At 36.1% G+C, this 22286-nt stretch overlaps 1 protein-coding gene across 3 annotated transcripts in view; it reads right to left on the bottom strand.

Annotated features, from left to right (window-relative positions):
• LOC149529190 (putative LRR receptor-like serine/threonine-protein kinase At1g56140) overlaps window positions 1-22286 on the bottom strand; it is a 130791-nt gene that overhangs the window by 66264 nt on the left and 42241 nt on the right. For all 3 annotated transcript variants that reach the window (XM_089811645.1, XM_089811646.1, XM_089811647.1), the window contains exons 9-11: window positions 21587-21658; window positions 21368-21439; window positions 21216-21287 (exon numbers count right to left, since the gene is read on the bottom strand). In XM_089811645.1, coding sequence (XP_089667771.1) covers window positions 21216-21287; window positions 21368-21439; window positions 21587-21658 — 216 coding nt within the window. The remainder of the gene's footprint in view (window positions 1-21215; window positions 21288-21367; window positions 21440-21586; window positions 21659-22286) is intronic.

Below are 22286 nucleotides of genomic sequence, written 5' to 3'. Positions count from 1 at the left end.
ACCCCCACCCTTACAGGGATAGATGCAACAAAATGCATTTATGATAAAAAAATTTGGGAGCCATGTAAGGAGATTGTGGAGGTAATTTAAATTTTAAAAGCTTAAGTTTCAAAATTTTATAAATTAATTTATCTCATACATATTTTTGTGTTTTATTTTCATTGTGCAACTTTGCATAATTTCATCATTCACTAAATTGTTTTTTTATGTTTAATTGAATTGTAGATCACTCAACCCCTTGTAACCCTCCTATGAGTTGTTGATGGGGAGAAGCCTACTATGGGCTACATATATGAGGGCATGGATAGGGTCAAAGAGGCTATTAAGGCCAAATATGTAGGCGTTGAGGACAACTATGGCCCTATTTGGGACATAATTGATAAGAGATGGCAAAATCGGCTTCATAAACCCATCCAAGCAGCAGCCTATTACCTCAATCCGGCATACCGTTTCCATGAAGATTTCAAGGTAGATGAGGAGGTTCTTAGTGGCCTATACATGGTGATATCGAAGATGGCCATTAATGCCACAGATATATTGCTTGAGATGGATACCTATAATAATGCAACAAGGCCCATTTTTTCAAGTCAAATTTGCAAAGAAGGTCGTACAAAATTGCAGCCAGGTAAAAATTGCAACTTAAGCCTTATACAATCTAGTTTCTAAATTTCTAGCTTTAAAGTTCAAATTTTGAAATGAGACTAATATTTTTTTCTTTTCCTTTTTTCAAAATTCAAATAAATGGTGGCAAATGTTTGGGCCTTCAACCAAAAACCTTCAGCAAATCGCTATTCGCATAATGAGCAATCCAAGTAGTGCTTTTCGATGTGAATGCAACTGGAGCATGTTCGAGCACATCCACTCGAAGAGGCGTAATAGATTGTCTATGGAGAAAATGAATAAGCTAGTCTTTGTGCATTACAACCTGAGCATTAGGGCCAAGGAGATTTTGGATAGTGACACCTCTCTGATTACTCTAGAGGAGGTTGATCCAGAGTCTGAGTGGACCACTGAGGCTACTGATCTTGTCTTTGATGATGAGGACCTAGAGTGGGTTGACAAAGAAGACAGAGAGGCTGAGGCCGTGACTATGGCAGCAGAGGACTAGAGAGCTACAGTTGTTCCTAGTGGCACCTCACAGGCACTGGCAGAGCCAGAGAGTACAATTGATCTTAGAGGCACCTCATAGGCTAATACTATGGCTAATCAGTCATCCAAGACCTACCTTAGACACCTTACTAAGAGGCATTTTATAGATTATATTGAGCCTGAGGTTGAGGTTGGGGATGAGGATGAGGATGAAGATGAAGATGAGGACTAGGAGCCATAGCTATAGTCTTGTTTTAATTTTTTGTTTAAGTTTTAATATTTGATCGGAATTTGGAACATTTGATGATGACTATTGATGTATTGGATTTCATGGATTTGACATACATTTTGATGGGTTTCATGATTTATCATTTTATATATCTATGTTTTACTTTTCTATTTCCTTCAGCTACTATTTAGTATTTAGCAATTTACCTTTGTAGTTTGAAATTTGTACTTATGTAATCGATGTATGTTTAACTTTTAAGTATGTGCATTGTGATGAAATTACGTTCTATATCATGATGTTATTGTGTGTTTAAGCTTTATTCAATAATGGGTGCATGGAATGTTCTTTAAATCCTAAAAAATCTCAAAATTTTGAGGCTTTTTCACTTTGTCGAGTCATCGTCAAGTCATTGGCAAGTCCGAGCCGGGTCACGAGTCAAGTTACCCTTGGCGAGTCCGAGCTGAGTCCGAGTCACGTTACTTTGGTCTTGAACATACACGGTAAACATACCATCTATCTTTCTTATTTCAAGCATGTAAAGCTATTGGAACAAATAGTGACTTTTCTTTCTTTTTGGAAACCTTCTTGTTAGGATGATTTTCTTTCTTTGCTAGATTTGTAGGAAAACTTGTTCTACATTGGTGAGCAGCATGTCCAAAGTTATTACAATTTGAACATAAAATATCAAGATAAACCAACGGAGAAGAAGAATTTTGATTTCTACAATTTGAAGTGCTCTTTTCTTTGCTTCTACAGTTTAGAGCTTTATGACCAAACTTGTTGCAAAAGTAACAATATCCATTGAAGGTGTAGGAGAAATGTTGTGTATGATATGGCCTTTTTCAATCATTCATATGTTGTTTTGATGTTCTAAATTCTATTTCTTTGTGCCCAAAATAATTGCAACAATAACAGTAACCATGGAACTTATAATGAGCTTTGCAAATTGTTATCTCCAAAATTTGCACCCGGATGTCAATGTCCTAAAACTTCAGCAATTTTGGAGTAACATTGAACAATCATGAGCTTGTTGGTAAACTACGATATGATTGAACCTTCAGGTTCTAGGATGGCATAAAGAATTGGACTAGTCTCTAGCTGGGATACTGAGTGTAACTAATTTCTTTGATTTATAATGTTTATATTAAAATCCTTTTGATGATTTTTGTAATTTTGAATAAAAAAATTACTTAAAAGAAAATAATTACTTCAGTTCGAATTTCACACCACAGGTAATTGAAACATCAAATAACTTTATTTATTGCTTGAAAGAACAAATTTGAATGAACCTGATTTTGAAGTATATTGCAATATTTATTAGTTTGATCATATCCTAGGCCAATACGCTGAATCTAATATCTTCAATTATGCTGAAAGTAATTCAGAAAAGGAACCTGCTATAAAGCCAAATGTGAAAATCGGCCCTCCAAGGAAAATGCAGCTTACTTAGATGCAAAACTGACCTGTCCAAGCAAAGTGTATACACCCAATGGCTACTACAAGCTCATACACATTAGCCGCAAGTCTGCAATTTGCACAGGTGGTTGATGGTTGGGTTCCAGCACAATTGCCAATCTATCGTAGGTCTTGAAAGCAATGTCGTCCAACCTTTTGGTAGATGAATTTTGGCTTCAAGCTCGCCAAGGCAAGTATTACTATACGAGACGCAATCACTGAATGTCAATGGGCAGCCTTCAGTAACCACAAATCGAATTTCCAAAATGTCGTCTCCAGTATAGATGAGCAAATTCGATTCTCCTCACTCATCAAGCAATAATCTCAAACCTATCTCCAAGACATAGTATGCACAAAAGGAGATATGCAGATTGTTATACCTCAGCGACGATTTGCAGCAATTCTCAAAATAATTCTCAAGAAATTCTCAAAACCCTTAGCGTAATAATCTAGAAAGAAATAAAATATACTCAAGATTATTCTCCTTAGCTACAACAAATACAGTAGGAGATGTTGGCCAATTGTATACTTCGGCATAATTACCAAGAACTTCTTAGACTCAACCCTTATACTTAAGCAAGGGCACACATTTCAGAACTCAGGGAAAAAGCCACAAAGGCACAAAAAAGTCTATATATATATATATATATATATATATTCAAGCATGTCTTTCCCAATGAAATAAACTCTCATTTATAAGCCTTCGTTGGCCAGACTTTCCTTAAAACTCCACTTTAAAAATTGTGGAAGTTTCCCAAAAGAACTCAACACTAGAAACTTTTCAACTCGCTTTTTAGAAATATCTCTTAAAGTCATTATTATAATAATGCAATTCAATGATTAATAAATAAAAATAAGAGCTCAAGCAATTATTAACCTAATTAACTGCAAGTAACGACCAACTACCCAACCACACATTGTACTGCCAAAAATAGCAACTATCAATAATAGACTTACTAAAAATAGTTAGTCCACAACTGAGACCCCTAAAACACCCTATCAGCTCATGAGGTTGCTATGATGAGCTAACTCCATCCACTGCGTAGACCTGCCAAAAACGGGGACATTACAGTCCTCCCTCCCCAAGATTGCTTTTCCTCAAGCAATTCGTCATCGTACAAGAACCTCCACTGGGATCCCATAAGAAGCAAGTGATGTTCATGTCCTTACTGAACCAACAAAATGGCAATACCATCAACAAAACCAATAATATGATATGCAATACAACACCAAGTACCTGTGTTCATGATGTAAAGGTCAAAACATCACTAACACACAAATCCTTATTGGATCTCAACACACTCTCCTTCATTATGCCTACCCAATCATCTTGCAGACAATCCAGCTTCGGCTCAGACCAAATTTGTACCAGGTGCAAATCCTAAACATGTGAGTCAAATACCAAACTATAAATACTCATCACAGTATAAACTCTATAATCAATATGATCATCTTCATCAACATCCTAATGCTGCTGTAACGACTCATCCTCAACCACATGAGTATAAACCCACATATCACGATTCGTTGCTCCCTTCGAACTCAATGCGCAAATATGACCTTTAGAGAAAGGCCCCTTGCACCAATAGCAAAGTTGACTTCTCCTTAAATCCTCTCTAGAACTGTCATCAAATCTCCCCAATGACTTGCCCTTGTCCTCAACAACTGGTGGAGACTCCTCATCATCAGACAGAAGAGCAGAAGATTTCAAACCAACCTTGCTTCAAAAAGAGGATTCCAAGTCTCATGCCTTCCTCATCGCTACCTATAGAGAAGATGGGTCTAATGACTTCACCCATCCACGGAGTGGCTCACTCAATCCCTCCATAAATAACATACCCCGTCTGCGCTCCGAAATATCAAAAACCATGACTGAAAGCCTCTGGAACTCACAAATGTAACTCTCCAATCCAGCAGACTGCTTCAGCTAAGCCAACTCACAGAAGTACACCTCTGGATCCTTCCTATCAAATCTCTCGATCAGGCAATCCACGAACTCCTGATAGGAAGTGATCCGATCATGTCACATAGAAACTAACCCATGGTACCACCAATCATGGGCAGCTCCGTCCAAATGCAACACCCCAAATCTAATAGGTCCACTTCTAACATAGGACACAAAGACCAAATATGTGACGAGCTTATGAATCCTAGCTTGAGCTATGACTCTCCCAGTACCATCAAAGTTCTCCAACATCATCTTACTGGCAACTTCATGTAACTCAGTCTGTCGAGGTCGTTGTCTCTCAAGTCTTGGCCTCACTCTGGAATGCTCCCGTTCCTAAGTTAGGAAACTATCAAAATTCAAATCATCATGAACAGACTGTGGTAAAGCATTCCACTCCGTAAAGTGTGCCAACACATCATCAACAAAAGGAGCGGCCTCAGGCTCAATACTGACTACATCCATCTCAGGTCTCAAAAACATGGGCCTCTGTAGCCCATCATGAGTGCTAGTATATATGTCAACTCTGTCAGCTAATCTACCACGATCCTCAACTCAAACCCGATCTGCATCTCTATACCTAACACAATCTCGGGTTCTATCCTCGACTCAAGATCTATGAGAACCAACAGAAACATCGGGCTCTTTCCCTAGTCCATCCTCGAGGAAGTGTTATTTGTTGCAGAGTATCAAACAGTTGTTGCAGTATACCTATCACCTGTTGTTGCGTGGCTGCAATATTCCTAAATGCCTGCAGAGCTTCTATATCAACCTCAGCATATATGAGTCATAGTCCAGTGCCACCAGAACCACCTAGACTTCCAACCGAACCAAACTGAATCTCAGGCTCTCCTTCTCTAGGAGGAGAATTACATCCTCTTCAGGTGTAGTGCATACCCGACACAAATCTCCCATCATCAACCATGATAGAAAATAATGGATCACATACTAACCACTAACAACTATTTTGGAGCCCAATACCTGCAGGCTAGCAGGAAACCACTCTGATACCACTGTAAAGAGTTAGACTAGTCTCTAGTTGGGATACTGAGTATAACTAATTTCTTTGATTTATAATGTTTATATTAAAATCCTTTTGATGATTTTTGCAATTTTGAATAAAGAAATTACTTAAAAGAAAATAATTACTTCGATTTGAATTTCACACCTCAAGTAATTGAAACACCAAATAATTTTATTTATTGCTTAAAAGAACAAATTCAAATGAACCTGATTTTGAAGTGTATTGCAATATTTATTAGTTTGATCATATCCTGGGCCAAAATGCTAAATCTGATATCTTCAACTATGCTGAAAGTAATTTAGAAAAGGAGCCTGCTATAAAGCCAAATGTGAAAATCGGCCCTACAAGGAAAACGCAAGTGACTTAGATGCAAAACCAACCCGTCCAAGCAAAGTGTATACACCTGATGGCTTCTGCAAGCTCATACACATTAGTCATAGGTCTACAATTTGCACAGGTGGCTGACAGTTGGGTTCCCGCATGACTGCTAGTATATCACAGGTCTTGAAACCAATGTCATCCAACATTTTGGTAGATGAATTTCGGCTCCAAGCTCACCAAGGCAAGCATTACTATATGGGACGCTATCACTAAATGTCAATGGGCAGCCTTCAATAACCACAAATCGAATTTCCAGAATGTCGTCTCCAGTATGGATGAGAAAATTCGATTCTCCTCACTCACCAAGCAACAATCTCAAACCAATCTCCAAGTCACAGTATGCACAATAGGAGTATGCATATCATTATACCTCAGCAACGATTTGCAACAATTCTCAAAATAATTCTCAGGAAATTCTCAAAACCCTTAGCAAGATAATCTAGAACGAAATAAAATATACTCAAAATTATTCTCCTTAGCTACAGCAAATACAATAGGAGATGTTGGGCAATTGTATACTTCAGCACAATTGCCAAGAACTTCTCAGACTCAACCCTTATACTTCAGCAAGGGCACACAATTCAAAACTTAGGGAAAAAGCCACAAAGGCACAAAAGGCAAATATATATTCAAGCGTATCTTTCCCAATGAAATGAGGTCTCATTTATAAGCCTTCGTTTGCCAAGGTTTCCTTAATACTCCACTTCATAAATTGTGGAAGTTTTTCAAAAGAACTCAATACTAGAAACTTTCCAACTCACTTTTTAGAAATATCTCTTAAAGTCATTATTACAATAATATAAACAATAAGAGCTCAAGCAATTATTAACCTGATTAACTACAAGTGACGACTAACTGCCCAGCCACCCATTGTACTGCCAAAAATAGAAACTACCAATAATAGACTTACTAAAAATAGTAAGTCCACAACTAAGACCCCTAAAACACCCTGTCAGCTCATGAGGGTCACTATGATGAGCTAACTTCATCAACTGCGTAGACTTGCCAAAAATGGGGACATTACAAACGGATCCTATATGATATTAATTTGATATTTCACCTATCCCATAGAGAACTATAAACTTCATGGAAAAGGGAAAAGAAAATAACTTTAATGAAAATCTCTAATAAAACGTAGAAAACAGGTGATACTCCATATCAATGTTATATCTTCACACAATTAAAAACCTTGGCATATATACACCAGACATTTTGAAGAACTCATTACACATATAAGTATTTCAAGAGGAGGCTCCAAATGAATATTATGAAATGAAACTAATCACATTCAAATATATCACCTAAGTGCACAACTCATGACCTATAAGTAACAAATATTAACTGCGAAAGATGCAAAAATGAGACATTACCAAAAGGTTTCTAAACAAAACACATCAAGTAGCATCAATCACCAATTATACAACCACATATCTTTTTCAAAAACATGTTGAGGAAACTGTATTATGCTCAAAGGCCATCAAATGAATAGTCCAGAAAATGAAGAACAATGCCAAGGACAAATATCTATCACATATACATAAATCTACTTGAAAGACTAAACCCCTTTCTCATTAAAAGGATAAGAATATAACAATAAACAAACTCAACAACCTTATTATGAAGTAATTGGTAAAATACTTGCTTGTTATTAACAGAGACCAAGAGGTCATTATATACAAAATAATGGAACAATGTTTCCTTAGGAAACGATCGCAAAGAATTGAAACATTCTATTCTAGCCGAAAGAAAGATAAAAAAGATAACAGATAACTACAGCTATCTAAAAATTAGAAACATTCTAATATTTACAATAGAATACAAAATAGAATACCATTAACTAATAATAAACAATTATCTATTATCGTAATACCCTCCCTTAATGATGAATCTATCTACAACACCAAGTTGTCCACTGAATTTGACAAACTTATCAGGACCAAGAGACTTGGTGAGAATGTCTGCATTTTGATCTATGGTAGGAACATACTGCAAATTTATTGTCCCATCTTCAACCAGTTGTTGTATGTAGTGACAATGAACATCGACATGCTTGGTTCGTTCATGGAAGACTGGATTTCAAGCTAACATGATAATGCCTTCGTTATCAACAAATAGAGTAATCGATCTTGCTAGTGACATCTGCATATCCCCAAGCATCCGACCAAGCCACACAACTTCACATCCTGCCTTAACAGTCCCTCCGTAGAGGAGAGAGAAACTGCCTATTGCTTCTTATTAGTCCATATGATTGCACCAGATCCCAAACTGAACACATATCCAGAAGTTGACATTTTATCGTCAACAGGGCCTCCCCAATCTGAAATTGTGAACCCACTAAGTTTAGGATTAGAACTTTGAGAGCAAAGAAGTCCTTTGAAATGCAAGAGAAGTTGGAGGCGTCTGTACGGGGATCACTGATATAACTGGAGCTACAAGAGCTTTTGTAGCCCTCCCATCAAGTGAACCTAATGGAAGCCTAACTCCTAAATCATGAGCCTTTATAGATTGGTCTACTAGACCAGGAACAGGAGAAACGGTCATGAAAGGTTCCTATTGCTCATCAAAGACTACATCATGATTGTAGATGAGACGAGATGTCTCAAGAACAATCAAGCGGTAGGTTTTGTGAAGACTATTGTATCCAGCAAGCATGAGTTTCTGACTTTTTGCATCCAACTTAGTGTGTGACGCATCAGTGATCCAAACAAAAGCAAGGGAACCAAAAACATTCAAGTGACTAATTCTAAGCTTACAACCTGACCAGGCCTCTTCTAAAGTTTTACCTTTAACCGCCACTGTGGGTGACTGGTTCAAAAGATAAACTGCAGTGTTGACTGCTTCTGCCCAAATCTTCTTTGGAACATATCTGAGTTTGAGCATGGATCAAGCCATCTCAACTATTGTTCCATTCCAATGTTCAACGACATTGTTTAGTTGTAGTGTGTGGGGTGTGGCTCACTGACGTTTGATGCCATGAGTATCCAAGACGTTGGAGAATTCATTAGAACAAATTGCCCCCCATTGTCTGACTTAAGGGTAATAATAGATTTCCTAGACTCTTTTTCAACTAAAGGTTTGAACTTCTAAAATACGAGAAATGCATCGGATTTCTTTTCAAGAAAATACATCCACATTTTTCTACTAAAATCATCAACAAACAACAGAAAATACCTGGACCCAAGAACATGAGTGGCGATAAGGTCGCAGATATCGGCATGAACAAGCTAAAGTACTTGAGAAGCTCGCCATGAATCACCACTAGGGAAAGGTGTGTAATGTTTCTTCCCAGCCTGGCATGCATCACAAACTCCAAGCTATTGAGTCGGAATCTTTTGCAAACTGAGGACAAGCTCTTCCCAAGCAAGCTGAGAGAGATACTACATATTTAAGAGCCCATATCATTGATGCCAAAGTGTGCTAACAGAAGACTGATGAGCAGCCATAGCTAAGTCCCGAGAATCATCAGAATTAGTAAGTTAAAAAAGACCACGATCCTCAAAACCCACTGCAAAAATAGACTAAGTCGCCCTATCAATGATGGTACACTAATGTGAACTGAAGGTGACATCCAACTATGGAGAATGTCGCAGCAACTAATTGACTGAGAGTCAATTTAGTTCCATCCCTGGAACGTAGTACACATCAAGAAAAATGAGATTCCTCCCAATAGATTGTATTTGAATGTTGCCTTTGTCGGCAACAGTGTACTTTTCTCTGCCATCAAAAATAACAGAATCTATGTAAGAATTGTAGTCAGTGAACCAGTCTCTACGGTGGGTGAAGTGACGAGAGGCACCTGAATCAATGTACTAGGTAGACGACATCACATGATCTGCAGGTCTTTTAGCCATAAAGGTGTAAAAGGTAGATTCTATCTGCTCAGTGAGCTCTGCACTATTTGCTTTGGGTTGCGAACTTGGTTGTTTAGATTGTGCAGCTAAGCATTTCCAACATTCAACCTTCATGTGTCCAAATTTGTGGCAATAGATGCACTAAATGTTCTTCTTTTCGGAGCCATCTGAAGTTGCAGCAGAAGACTTCTGGTGAGACGACTGCTGAAACTTTCCTTTATCCTTCTGAAAGGATTTAGCAGCAAAGGCTTGCTCTATGGAGGTGGAGTTGGAGTTGCTACTGAACTATTGTTTCCACCAATCTTGCTGAAGTAGAAGTGTGCAGAGATCAGTGAACCTCATATCAACACCAAAAGATGTGATGTTGCGATTCTCGATAAAATGCTCATAGGAATTTGGTAAACTTCGAAGAGTGATACCACAATGTCCTCTTTCTCCATCTTGTGACCAATGGCAAGCAACTGATCATGAATTTCCTGAATCTTGTTCAGGTGAGCCTGGAGCGATGCTCGCTCATCCATGATAATAGAAAACAGAATGTTCTTAAGAAGAAAGCTCTACTTTTGTCAGAAGTCTCATGAAGACCTTTGAGATGTGTCCAAATCTCAGTAGCTGTCTTGCCAGATGGAATCTAAGAGAGTTGATCATCAACGACAAATAATTTGAGAAGCATCACCGCTTCTCGATTATTCAGATCCCAAGTATCTTGATCCATACCAAGAGCAGTCGGACGCTTCGTAACACCCAGAACAAGTTCATTGGTATTCTAATATTCAAAAATTGTGATGATCCGCTTCTTCCAAGTGCCATAATTTCAACCATTAATTTTGAGTTGTGCTTGAGCAAAATGTTTGTCAGAGATGCCATGGCACATTTTTTAATGAAAAAACATGAAAAACTATCAACGGACGTTCTTTGAGGCTCAAAAGAGAGCTCAAAAAACATGACCCAAAAGAGAGCTCAAAAAAATTAGAAAGAATATGTTGTCAGTTTCTAGATCCACAAGCTCAACAATCAAAGCACAAAAATCGAGGCACCTAGAAAAATCTAACAACCCAGTTGAGCTCTCGAAAAACCCACCAAGAATTTGGAATAAAAAAAAAAAATCGAGCTGAAAGATCAAGGTTTGGAAGAAAGCCCTAGTCGACAACCATTGAAGGTCGAATTTGCAAAGAATAATAGAGTTTGCAAGCCAAAACAAGTCATTTTTGTAGCAGATTAAAGCTTCAATGAAGCAAAAAACGATTCAGTATGCAAAAACAACTCCAAATAACGGTGTTTAGGGCACGTGTATGGGTGAAAAATAGGCTCCAAACACCAAAAAATGGTGTTGATCAGAATCGCGAGTTGTAGAGCAAAAATGTGAGTTTAATATCAATTTCTACACCGTGACTTGCAAGAAACAACAAGCCCCCAACGATTGCAAACACAAGTTGCAGACCAAATAAAAACTCCAAGCCAAAAATTCTGAAAAACACGAGCTGTTGTAGATGTCGTGATTTTCAGCTCGTGATTTTGCTCTTGCCTAGAGAAAAATTGTGATTTCCAGATCCTTAAAATCCTAGTCAAGAACCAGATACGAATAGAGGAGTTTCACGAAAAACCAGAAACCCTATACAACATTTAGAAATAATTTCAAAAATTTGGAGCAAATAATTTCAAAAGAAATTATAAAATTTTCAAAAAAAATTGAAGTATTGTCTTTGATACCATATTACGAAGTAATTTGTAAAATACTTGCTTGTTATTAATAGAGACCAAGAGGTCATTATATATAAAAGAATGGAACGATGTTTCCTTAAGAAACAATCATAAAGAATAGAAACACTCTATTCTAATTGAAAGAAAGCTAAAAAAACTAACAGATAACTAGAGTTATCTAAATATTAGAAACATTTTAATATATACAATAGATTACAATATAGATTACCATTAACTAATAATAGATGATTATCTATTATCGTAATAAACCTTCCCTAAAAATCAGGGAATGCAAGTTGGATATCAGAAAAAAGTGCTCCAAAGATGACTCTGGGAACCTCCAAAATGTGTACCATTGATCTAAAACTCCTCTATCAACTGTCCATGATGAAAACTCCAAGAACTCCCAAAATCAGCCCTACAATGACTCAAAAGTCATCATGTAAGACTCGTGATCTTAAGTGACTTCTAGGACACATGGCAATTACCAAATGCCACCACTAAACAATCACTCATGAAACTCCAACTTATAATTCAAAAACTAAAGCCAACCCCTAAATTTTGGCAATTAGAAATACCACCTATCCCTAGCAACACTTAGTCAACAAACGACTCCATTACCCTTATCTTGAATTTAAAATTCAAATCTTTCCCCAAATTATCATTCTATTGCAAAAAGAAATATTATTAAATAATTGATTTATCGAACATCAATTATAATAACAATAAAGCAGGCAAGAGCCTACAACACAACAGTAACTTGTCAGCCTCTCATGTGGGAGGTCGTGGGTTCGAATTCGCTTAACAAATAAAAATAATTAATTACAATAAATAATAATAATTAATCTAGGCTTCGGCCATTTACTGATCCAAAAAGAAAATTATAATAACAATAATTACATTTAAAATACTCACAACAAAATAATAATGTTTTTATTAACATAGTAATATACAACTTTAGATGAATAAAGTCATTTATATAACTATGTTAAATAAAAATCACATTTCCCACAATTACATGGGCAGACCCCACACAACATTGTATTCCGATTGAGGGAAAGATAAAAAACCAAAATCAAAATTCATTTGGTCATGAATGTATTTGGAAAATGGAGAATGCGAGAAACATGGGTCTTGAAACCCTAGCCGCCTATGTTGGATAGTTCTTGTGTCTTCTGAAGCATTTTACACCTGAATTTTGGGCATTTCAATGCCATTTTAGAGCCTTGCCTTGCTGTGACAGGATCTTTAGGTGAGTGCTGCAATTTAAAGGAGTTTTTTTTTTTTTTCTTTTTTTGTTTTTTTTTTTTGAGTTTTACATGACTTTTTATGACGTATTACATCTATGTATTTTGACGCAATTCTAGAAAATCAGGAAGTGTTGGTTGTATTCCGCCACAAATTTATGCCTTTTCATCATGGTTTACCGCATTAATATGCTCACTTATAATTTGATCAGTTGCATCAAAGAAGTCTTTTGTTTTGAAAGGTTTGGCACTATGTTTCTGATGATGTTTTTCATTTTTTCTGGACTTCCATCAGCTAATTTTCACACCCAATCTATTGTTGACTCAACATTGTTACGGTTTTTTATTGATTACAGGTGTTGTGAGGCACACTTGTTGCCACAACTGGATTCTCTTCTTTTACTCTGTAAGTTGCATTTGGTTTCGAACTTGGAGTTTTGGAGGAAATAATGGAGATTTTGTTTGTTATCATGCCACAAGTTACAAACACTTGGCAGATTTTAGAGAGAAATATATGTACATTTTTTTTTACATTATTTGACTCCCATATCTTGTTTCGCATTTTGTAGCAAAGGATATTGTTGTAGATATCTCTTGAAGAAAGTCTACAAAGAAATCCTTTCTTCTTGTTGTGAAATTTGGTCCTTCAGCTAGTAAGTATGCACATGTTTCTCTTGTAAAAACTCCTACTTCTTCATTTACGTCCACTTATCTTTTCTTATTTTGAAGAGGTTTCTTTTTAACAAACCCTTAGCCATTGCAATCAAAATGTGGGTTGCATTGTTAACTTATGTACTATGAAAATGAGACTATTTTTTGTTTAATCCTTAAACGTTATTGTTCAGTTTTGAAGGTTTACATTGAATGCTAATCTGGAAACATAGCTGAACTTTCTTCTTTCCTTCATTGTTATACTATTGCATTCTCTTTTATTTGCTTCAAATGTGGTTTATTTAATTCCATTTTGCTCATATTTGTGCTTTGATATCTATTGGGTGGATATTTTGCAACCGACAGTTTTGGGTAAAATCCAATTACAAAATAGGATGACCAGCCACAGCGTGTGAGACAAAGTCTCACCTACCTTAAAGGGAAGGTTCCCCCTTCTCACCGTTCCTTAGATCAACTCAAGATAAGCAAGAAGTTGAGCGATTTTGTAAGGGGTGTTACCAATACTCTTTCCTCTTGACTTTCAGGAAAGAATCCACTTACCCATGGAGCAAGTAATGGGCAAGATAAAACCTCAAACTACACTTCTATCTAAAGTTGTAAACGGTGATACCGATAAACTAACACTAACTCAAAGGCTAGCTGAAAGCATAACAGTTTGGCTCTAAGTCCTATTTTAACCTATTCTATAAGAATAACCTCTACCATTGTGGCACAAAGGCTTCCAGAAGTAGGGAATTCTAACTATCTTTCATGAATTTGAGATAGTAATACAAGCTCCAGTCAAAGCTCCTAGTCTATGTATTGCCACAACTGCTCTCAATCAAAGCTTCAAATCCGATTGCTTCTTAAATCACTATACTCTATTATTGAACAGACAATAGTAACATGAATCAAAGGCAATAGGCACAAATTATAGTCAAAGCTTCTAATTTTCTCTATCACAATTGCTTCCAGTCAAAGTTTCGAATTCAATTGCTTCTTTTATTCAATTTCCTCCCAAATTCATATTACACAATCAAAATTATGCTTGCACAAATGTGGCAGAGCTTTCTTGCATACAACAAAAGATGATTTTCAAAATGAGGGGGCACTCCTTTATATAGGCAAAGGAGTTGATAAAAAAGTGGAGGAAAAAGCGAGAGCAACTCAACCAACTTTGACTCGATCTAACTAAGAAATTATTGGGTTACATGCAACTCGCATTACATGTAATTACATGTTTTCATGCAATGCATCTTCTTCAATTACAAACATGAAAGAAGAAGAAGAAAGACAGAAGAGAATTGAAACAATCATAGGGATTTCTAATTAGTTCTTCTGGAATTTGATTGTGTCTAAAGTTTTTTGCATCAATGTTTCGGATCACACACAGTGATCCATCATCAGGATGAAGAGCAAGAGAAAAATAATGGATCACTGTGTGTGATCCGAAACGTTGATGCAAAAAACTTCAGACACAATCAACTTCCAGAAGAACCAATCAGATTTTACTAATGGATTGTGGAAATCAAATGACACTCAATCATAGGGATTGTTTTGAAGGACCTTGTACTTGGCGATGTTATCCCGGATGATCACAAGATCAGAAGTTCTTGTATTTTGTACCACTTCATTCACCCTAATAATCATGGTCTTGTGTTTTTTGATAGCCTCTGACTCACTCAGACAAATTGTCCGTTGTCATTTGAAATCTTGATGTAATCAAGCTTTTTTTCTCATTTGGGTTGTTATGAATTTCCTTTGTAGATTGGCACATTTTGGAGTATCCAACACTTTAAAAACCTTCTTGACAGTGTCTAGCTATAAACTTAGAACAACTTTCCACCAACACCTTTACCTTTCTTTCTTTTTTGAAGCAAAGTGTTTGGCGCGTTCCGTCACGAACTCGTGCTCTCAAACAACCATTGGAAAAATGGAGACCAGAAGAATTCTCGCTTCTTTGATTTGAAGCATGCCTTATTTACTAGATGTCTTCATTCTTTATAGAAATTCTGGCATATCTTGACTTGCTGCAACATGAAAAATTCAATGGGATTGAATCCATGAACGCTTTGAAATTTGAGTTACAATGACGAATCCATAAGGAGTGGGTATTCGAAGTATGGATTAGATACTTATGGAACACATATGATGGTTGGAAATGAATTGGAAAGCATATGTATTTTGATGGAAAGGGCCAAAGTCAGACTTGGAAGGATGGATATGCTTCGAAACATGAAAGTGGAACGCATAGGAATGCGTGTGAATGAAGACTTGACTTTAAAAATTGACTTGGGCTTTCAAGATGTCATTGCACGGAAAGTGGATTACACGTATATGCAACATATAACGAAGAATGGAACCTAAGATGACATCCGAATGCAGACGAAGAATGAGCTTACATATAAGTGCATATAAAATGTGTTATGACAAGGGAAGTGGAATGACGTGTTTTGCTCATGAAGTGTATATGCATATGGAAGAATGAATGCAATGTGCGTTGAAGTGAAGTGAACCTTTATACACGTCTTTGTGGAAAGGTGAAGTCCAAGTACATGGGAAATCATGCACATGACATTTTTTAGCCTTTTAAAAAGTGACTTTTAGTCAAAAACGGGTTCTAGAGATGTAATTACACATAAGACTTTTCATGTAATCATGTCATGCAATTGGATATGGAAAGTGAGATGAGTAGAAATGGAAATGGAAAATGGGATTACATGTACGTGCCAATGATGGACGAGATTAAAAACATGTAATCGCATTTGACGAATGAAAAGCGAAGTGTTATGATATGGAAAGATAAAAATGGAATAAAATGATGCTCTTGCATGAAATGGAATGTGGAGTGAAATGAAACATGCTCAAGTTCTTAGGAAAGAACTTGCAACTTCTCCAAAATGGAGAAAAACCGAAAGCAAGCGCACAACAAAAAAACTTCAATAGAAAAACGTACCTTTGGCAAATGACTCAAACATGTCACCAAGCAAAGCACTTCAATATGCAATTTCAAATTTGGTGTTTGGGAAAAAACCAAAAACATGAAAATGAACCATTTCATCATTTTTAAAGGAAAAATACACTTTCCATGGCAACAAAATCAACAAGTGGCAATCATCAAGCTAAAATGTGCATAAAATCAGCAATATAAGCACAAATTTATTAACAAAAAGGAAAATGTCCACTTACATGATGATTAAGTGCTAAAAATGAAGGGAAAAGCTCCAATATTGAAAATTCTCCAAGAAACTTAGATCTTTTCAAATTTTGCAAGAGGAATCTGTAGTGGACAGCTAATGAGGCGTTTTTGATGGACAATGCCAAAAACATGCACTAAAAATGCTCGAACTCCCAACATTTTTGGCAAATGCATGCCCTTGGGACATTTTTGGAAAAAACGTGAATCTCTAAGAGCTTGAAATATTTTGTTTTTGACTTCCAACTGCAAAAACATGACCCTTAATTTATTGCAAATAATCAAACATGCCAAAATGCCTCTTTTCCTTGCAAAACGTGATTTAAATCACTCTAAAAAAGGATGTCTTTTGAGAAAAACATGACTAAAAAACATCATGAAGAACTTGATTTTAGCATGAAATCTCAACATTCAATGTTTGGAAACACATAGATTTGCAAAAATGACCCCAACGGAGAAGATTTCAAGAAATTTCGTGGAGGAAATCAAGCAAAAACACCAAAAATGTGTTCTCAGAACTCATTGCATGAAGTTTCTCCAAAAACGGGTTTTGGAAGGGCAAGAGCATGTGTTTTAATGCAAAACGTACCTTTTGGAGGTGTATGCATATATTAAAAACATGTATTTAGTTTCAAAACTCACCCTTTGGAGGTGTATGCATATATCAAAAACATGTCTTCAGTTTAAAAACTCACATTTTTTAGGTGATTACATGTTTTAAAAACATGCATATGAAACTCAAGGCCAAAGCTCACCTTTTTGATGTCATTGCACGTTTTAAGTGAGTTTAGATGCAATGGCATCAAAAAGGTCCACCTTTAAGTGATTTTAAACTTTAAGTTGAGTTTTACATGCAATGGCATGAAAAAGGTCCACTTTAAGTGATTTTTACATGTAATGAAATGAAAAAGGTCCACTTTAAGTGATTTTAATAAGCATAGGTTTGACAAACTAGGAAAAATGAAAAAGACTTGACAAAAGCCTTCAGTAGAACTTTCTCTTTGTTGGTCATCACATGTGCGTAATCATGGCACATTTCAACAAACTTGATGACTTCGTACTCACACAAGAAGTCCAAATCAATCTCCATCATGTTGTTCTAGGCACCAATATTTGGTCCAGAAACTCGAGTTCATGATTGAGTGACTTGAGAATGTCATTCAATCCAGTAGTAGTCTCTTTCCCTTTTGTTAGTGTATCTTCTCTTGACATTGTCGAATGGTGTGCCTACGCAACTATCACATGAAAGTTCCATAGTGTATGAACATTATCATATGAAGGGTCCATAGCAAACCTAGGTGTGTAAAAACACAAATTCAAGCAAGATATGTATAGGGAAAGGAAATGGAATAGTTAGGGATAGCAAATGACCAAATGGGTCAAGCTCAGAATGACTCAAAAATTACTAGAATAGCCAAAAATAGGTTTTTTGGAGTGGATTGCATATGCGGCCAACGAGCTTTAAAATGTGCAAATGAGGAGTAAAGTGTAATAAAATGGAAACATAGCATGCTTCAGTAGGCATAAGTCATGCTATGTATCCGGCAAGCATGTGGGAAATTCTTTTTCAGCGTTGACGGGACTTGCACTTCCATTCTAATGAGGGGAAAACAGAGATTTCCTTCCATATTAGAACATGATTTTATCACCGGTAAATAAATGGGCCCTTGCATATGCAACTTGAAGAATAAGATGGAAGAAAAAGAAGAGACAACATATATGCAAAAACATGCAAATCTGAAAATGTAAATTGAAATACTTGCAATAAGAAAAACAACAAGACCAAAATGCCTTGGGAAAAATAACAAGGAATCATACCCTTTTATCAAGAGGCAAGAGAAGAAGTCATTTTAAACACTTGTGAAAAATCTGAAAATGCAATCAAAGAGATTTCTTGGATTTAGAAAGATTGCACGATAAAGTGTTAAATAGACTTTGAATCTTGACGTGATCCTTGCAAGAGATGAGTCAAAATCCGTAGCTTGCCAAGTGCAGGAAGTTAGAGCAAAAAACTGCATCACTTTAGCAAACGTTTTGACCAAGCAATGTGCAACATGCAAAGAATTTGGAAAATGGTGTCCAAAGCATATCAAGTGATTTAAGAGACTTGAATACAAGCTAGGAAAGATAGAAATTGCTTTCAAACTTACCTTGGTAAAGTGTACTGAAAAGGAAACTTAGCATGCTTCAATAGGCATAAGTCATGCTATGTATCCGGCAAGCATGTGGGAAATTCATTTTCAGCCATAGGGCAGCCATATGGAGGTTCATGGAATGCATATTGATGGGACTTGCACTTACATTCTAATGAGGGGAAAACAAAGATTTCCTTCCATATTAGAATGAGATTTTACCCCGACTGCATATGCAAATAAATGGGACCTTGCATATGCAACTTGAAGAAAAAGACAGAAGAAAAAGAACAGATAACATATATGCCAAAACATGCAAATCTGAAAATGTAAATTGAAAGACTTGCAATAAAAAAAACAACAAGACCAAAATGCCTTAAGGAAAAATAACAAGGAATCATACCCTTTTATCAAGAGGCAAGAGATGAAATCATTTTAAACACTAGTGAAAAATTTGACAATGCAATCAAAGAGATTTCTTGGATTTAGAAAGATTGCAAGATGAAGTGTTAGATAGACTTTGAATCTTGACTCAATCCTTGCAAGAGATGAGTCAAAATCCATAGCTTGCCAAGTGTAAGAAGTTAGAGCAAAAAACTGCATCATTTCAGCAAATGTTTTGACCAAGCAATGTGCAACATGCAAAGAATTTGGAAAATGGCGTCCAAAGGATATCAAGTGATTTGAGAGACTTGAATACAAGCTAGGAAAGATAAGAAATGCTTTCAAACTTACCTTCGTCATAACCAAGCAGCATACTACAGCTGAGGCATCTTATCATACCCTATGCCCTGACTTCGTGTCTGTGATTGTTTCATTCTATCATCCTTCAGCATCCATGTGGCCTCTACTTTATATACATACTAAATGCATCTATCCATGGCATTGGCATGGCAGCATTCAAAAAACTTAGAGGTTCGGCATTTGCAGATCACTCATATAACTCTGCACAACCATTTAACATCCCAGCCATGGTAATTGAAACAGAGGGTGGCTTATGCGCAGTATCAGCATCAACAATATTCCACTCAGCATACAAAGATTACTCATAGTAGTGATCAGTATCAGCACCATCTGCATTTCACAAATTGAAAAATCATTTTGATATCGATTATATGCACAACTCCCAACATAGATATATCATTGTTGGAAGGGCTCACATGCATTGCATCTGTGGCATCATTATATCTATTGTGCATTGGTTCTACTTCTAATCAATGATCTCTGAATTCTGATGTTATTTCGGTGTTATCACTGTGTTTTTGTGTTTTCAGTACTTGCGACACTTCAAAAACTATCTTATTATTTAATTTTTTCACACCTTCAATACCCTTAGGATCACTTCTAGGAATACCCTCTTGATTTTTAGCTAAACCAAAAGTGCAAGAGAGATTACCCAATCTTATTCAATGGCCTCTAACCCCAAATAATCTATAGATCCTCAGTTTCACTTTCATGATGATAACCCTTGGCCTAAAAAGTGAAATATTGTTCTAGAATTTTGGGACGATGGTCTCAAGAGGCAAGAGTGCCAAGAACCATTGATTATTTAATTGACAAAAGTTTAGTGCCAAGTCAACCCTGTTAGCACAAATAGTTATTAAGTTACAGAAAAGGAAAAAGAAAAAAATCATTTGAGAAGATGAGCAAAAATTCTTGTCTGTCAAAATTTTTAGCTTGTTACCTAACTAAAGATTTTCCCTTCAAGTTGATGTATAAGTGATTTATGTTATCATAGGAAATTGTAGGCCTTATCAATGTTGTAATACTTTCATCATCACATGTAGGGCATAACTTCATCTTATGCTTATGCAGACATTCGACATGTTCTTCTTTCTTATTTTTCCTTAACATTTTGACCTTAGTATACTTCCAAAAAGTGTCTTGTTTTCTCATTATTTGGATCCAATGTATACCTGCCCTCAACCATATATGTATTTGCATTGCTACAATATTGATTTTTATATAATTATAATGATAGGTATTTTAATAAACCATGCAAAATGTAGTTCAAATCAATCCCAAAGTTAGAAACATTTAAAGATTTTGGTTTCTTATCGAACAAGGCAGTCTGCTTCAGTGATTTACTTATATAGGTAGCTGAGTATGTGAAATAATTTTTTCCCCACATCAGGTATACTGCAAGAAATCAGTTTAATTGTTGTTCTGAAGGGGGAAAAAATGAAGGAAAAAATGAATCTAAAATTACTGTCTGCTCTTTCTGACTTATCACTGAACAAAAATGGCCATGCTGAATAAGGGATAAAAAGACAGAACAAATAAAATAATATGACTTAACGTAACATTAGCTTACAGGTAAGTTAATTCACTCAATTCAGCAACATATGAAGGAATTTCGCCAGAAATCTCGTTGTTTCTCAGGACTCTGCACAGCATATAATGAGTTAAAAAATACTATATAATAAACAAATAATTCTCTATTTAGATGCACATTATTTTACTTACAGTTGTGTTAATTTCTTCAAGCCTCTTAAGAATGTCAGTGATGTGACACCTGAAGTTAAGTCACTTATTCTCCTGATAGATTAATAATAGACAGAATAGATCAAAAATGGTCATATTGAGTCCGCTTAATGATTTGATTTACTTCCTTGCGTTTGAATATCGATTAAACAAAGACAAGATAAGAACAAGCACCAAAAGTTACAATGAAACAACACATACAGAGTCGTTAAAGAAGTTAAGTTGTAGAAGCTTGAAGGAATTGGACCCTTGAGAGCAGTACCCCGAACCTTCCTGCATAACGAATTGGTTAATATATACCTAAATCTATAGAACAGATAAAGATTGGACCTGAAATAGTAGGCAAGAACACAAAAAATTTCAATACCAATGATATATGGTGGTCAAATATTTACAATGGAGGAAAAAACAGATTTTTGTATGTATTCTTGGAGGAAGCCTTGACTCCAGAATGCAGTGCTCAGTATAGTGTAACAATTACAATATGCTCATTCATTTATATTGGTATCTTAGTGAGAGGATATCAATCTCGTGTCGGGTTCTTCCACAAACTAAACGTTCTAAATAACACATGTTAAAATTTTAGGTAGATTATCACAAGATGCAGGAAAAATGTTAGGTGTGCCAAAAAATCACTATCTTGAATTGTTAATACATTTGTACCAATATTTTTCCAATGAATGTCGGAAGTACATAAACTCAAAGTCCCTTTAGCTAGATTCAAGAAACTCCACCAAGACACCTTGTCTTCAAAGTTCAAACAGTCACACGGTATACTTGTGCAACACGTGTTTGTACTATACAAGTTATGTTAAGAATAACATATGTTTGGGTCATCACATATGACAAGTAAATTCAAGAAACATGGTATTTAATTGTTTTTGGCACCCTCTGTGTAATC

Source organism: Cupressus sempervirens, chromosome 11 (genome assembly GCF_028749045.1).
Source record: "Cupressus sempervirens isolate cs-2001-9-10 chromosome 11, ASM2874904v1, whole genome shotgun sequence".
Classification (NCBI taxonomy): domain Eukaryota; kingdom Viridiplantae; phylum Streptophyta; class Pinopsida; order Cupressales; family Cupressaceae; genus Cupressus; species Cupressus sempervirens.
The sequence above is the reverse complement of the archived record's forward strand: the minus strand, read 5'-3'. Positions and strand labels throughout refer to the sequence as shown.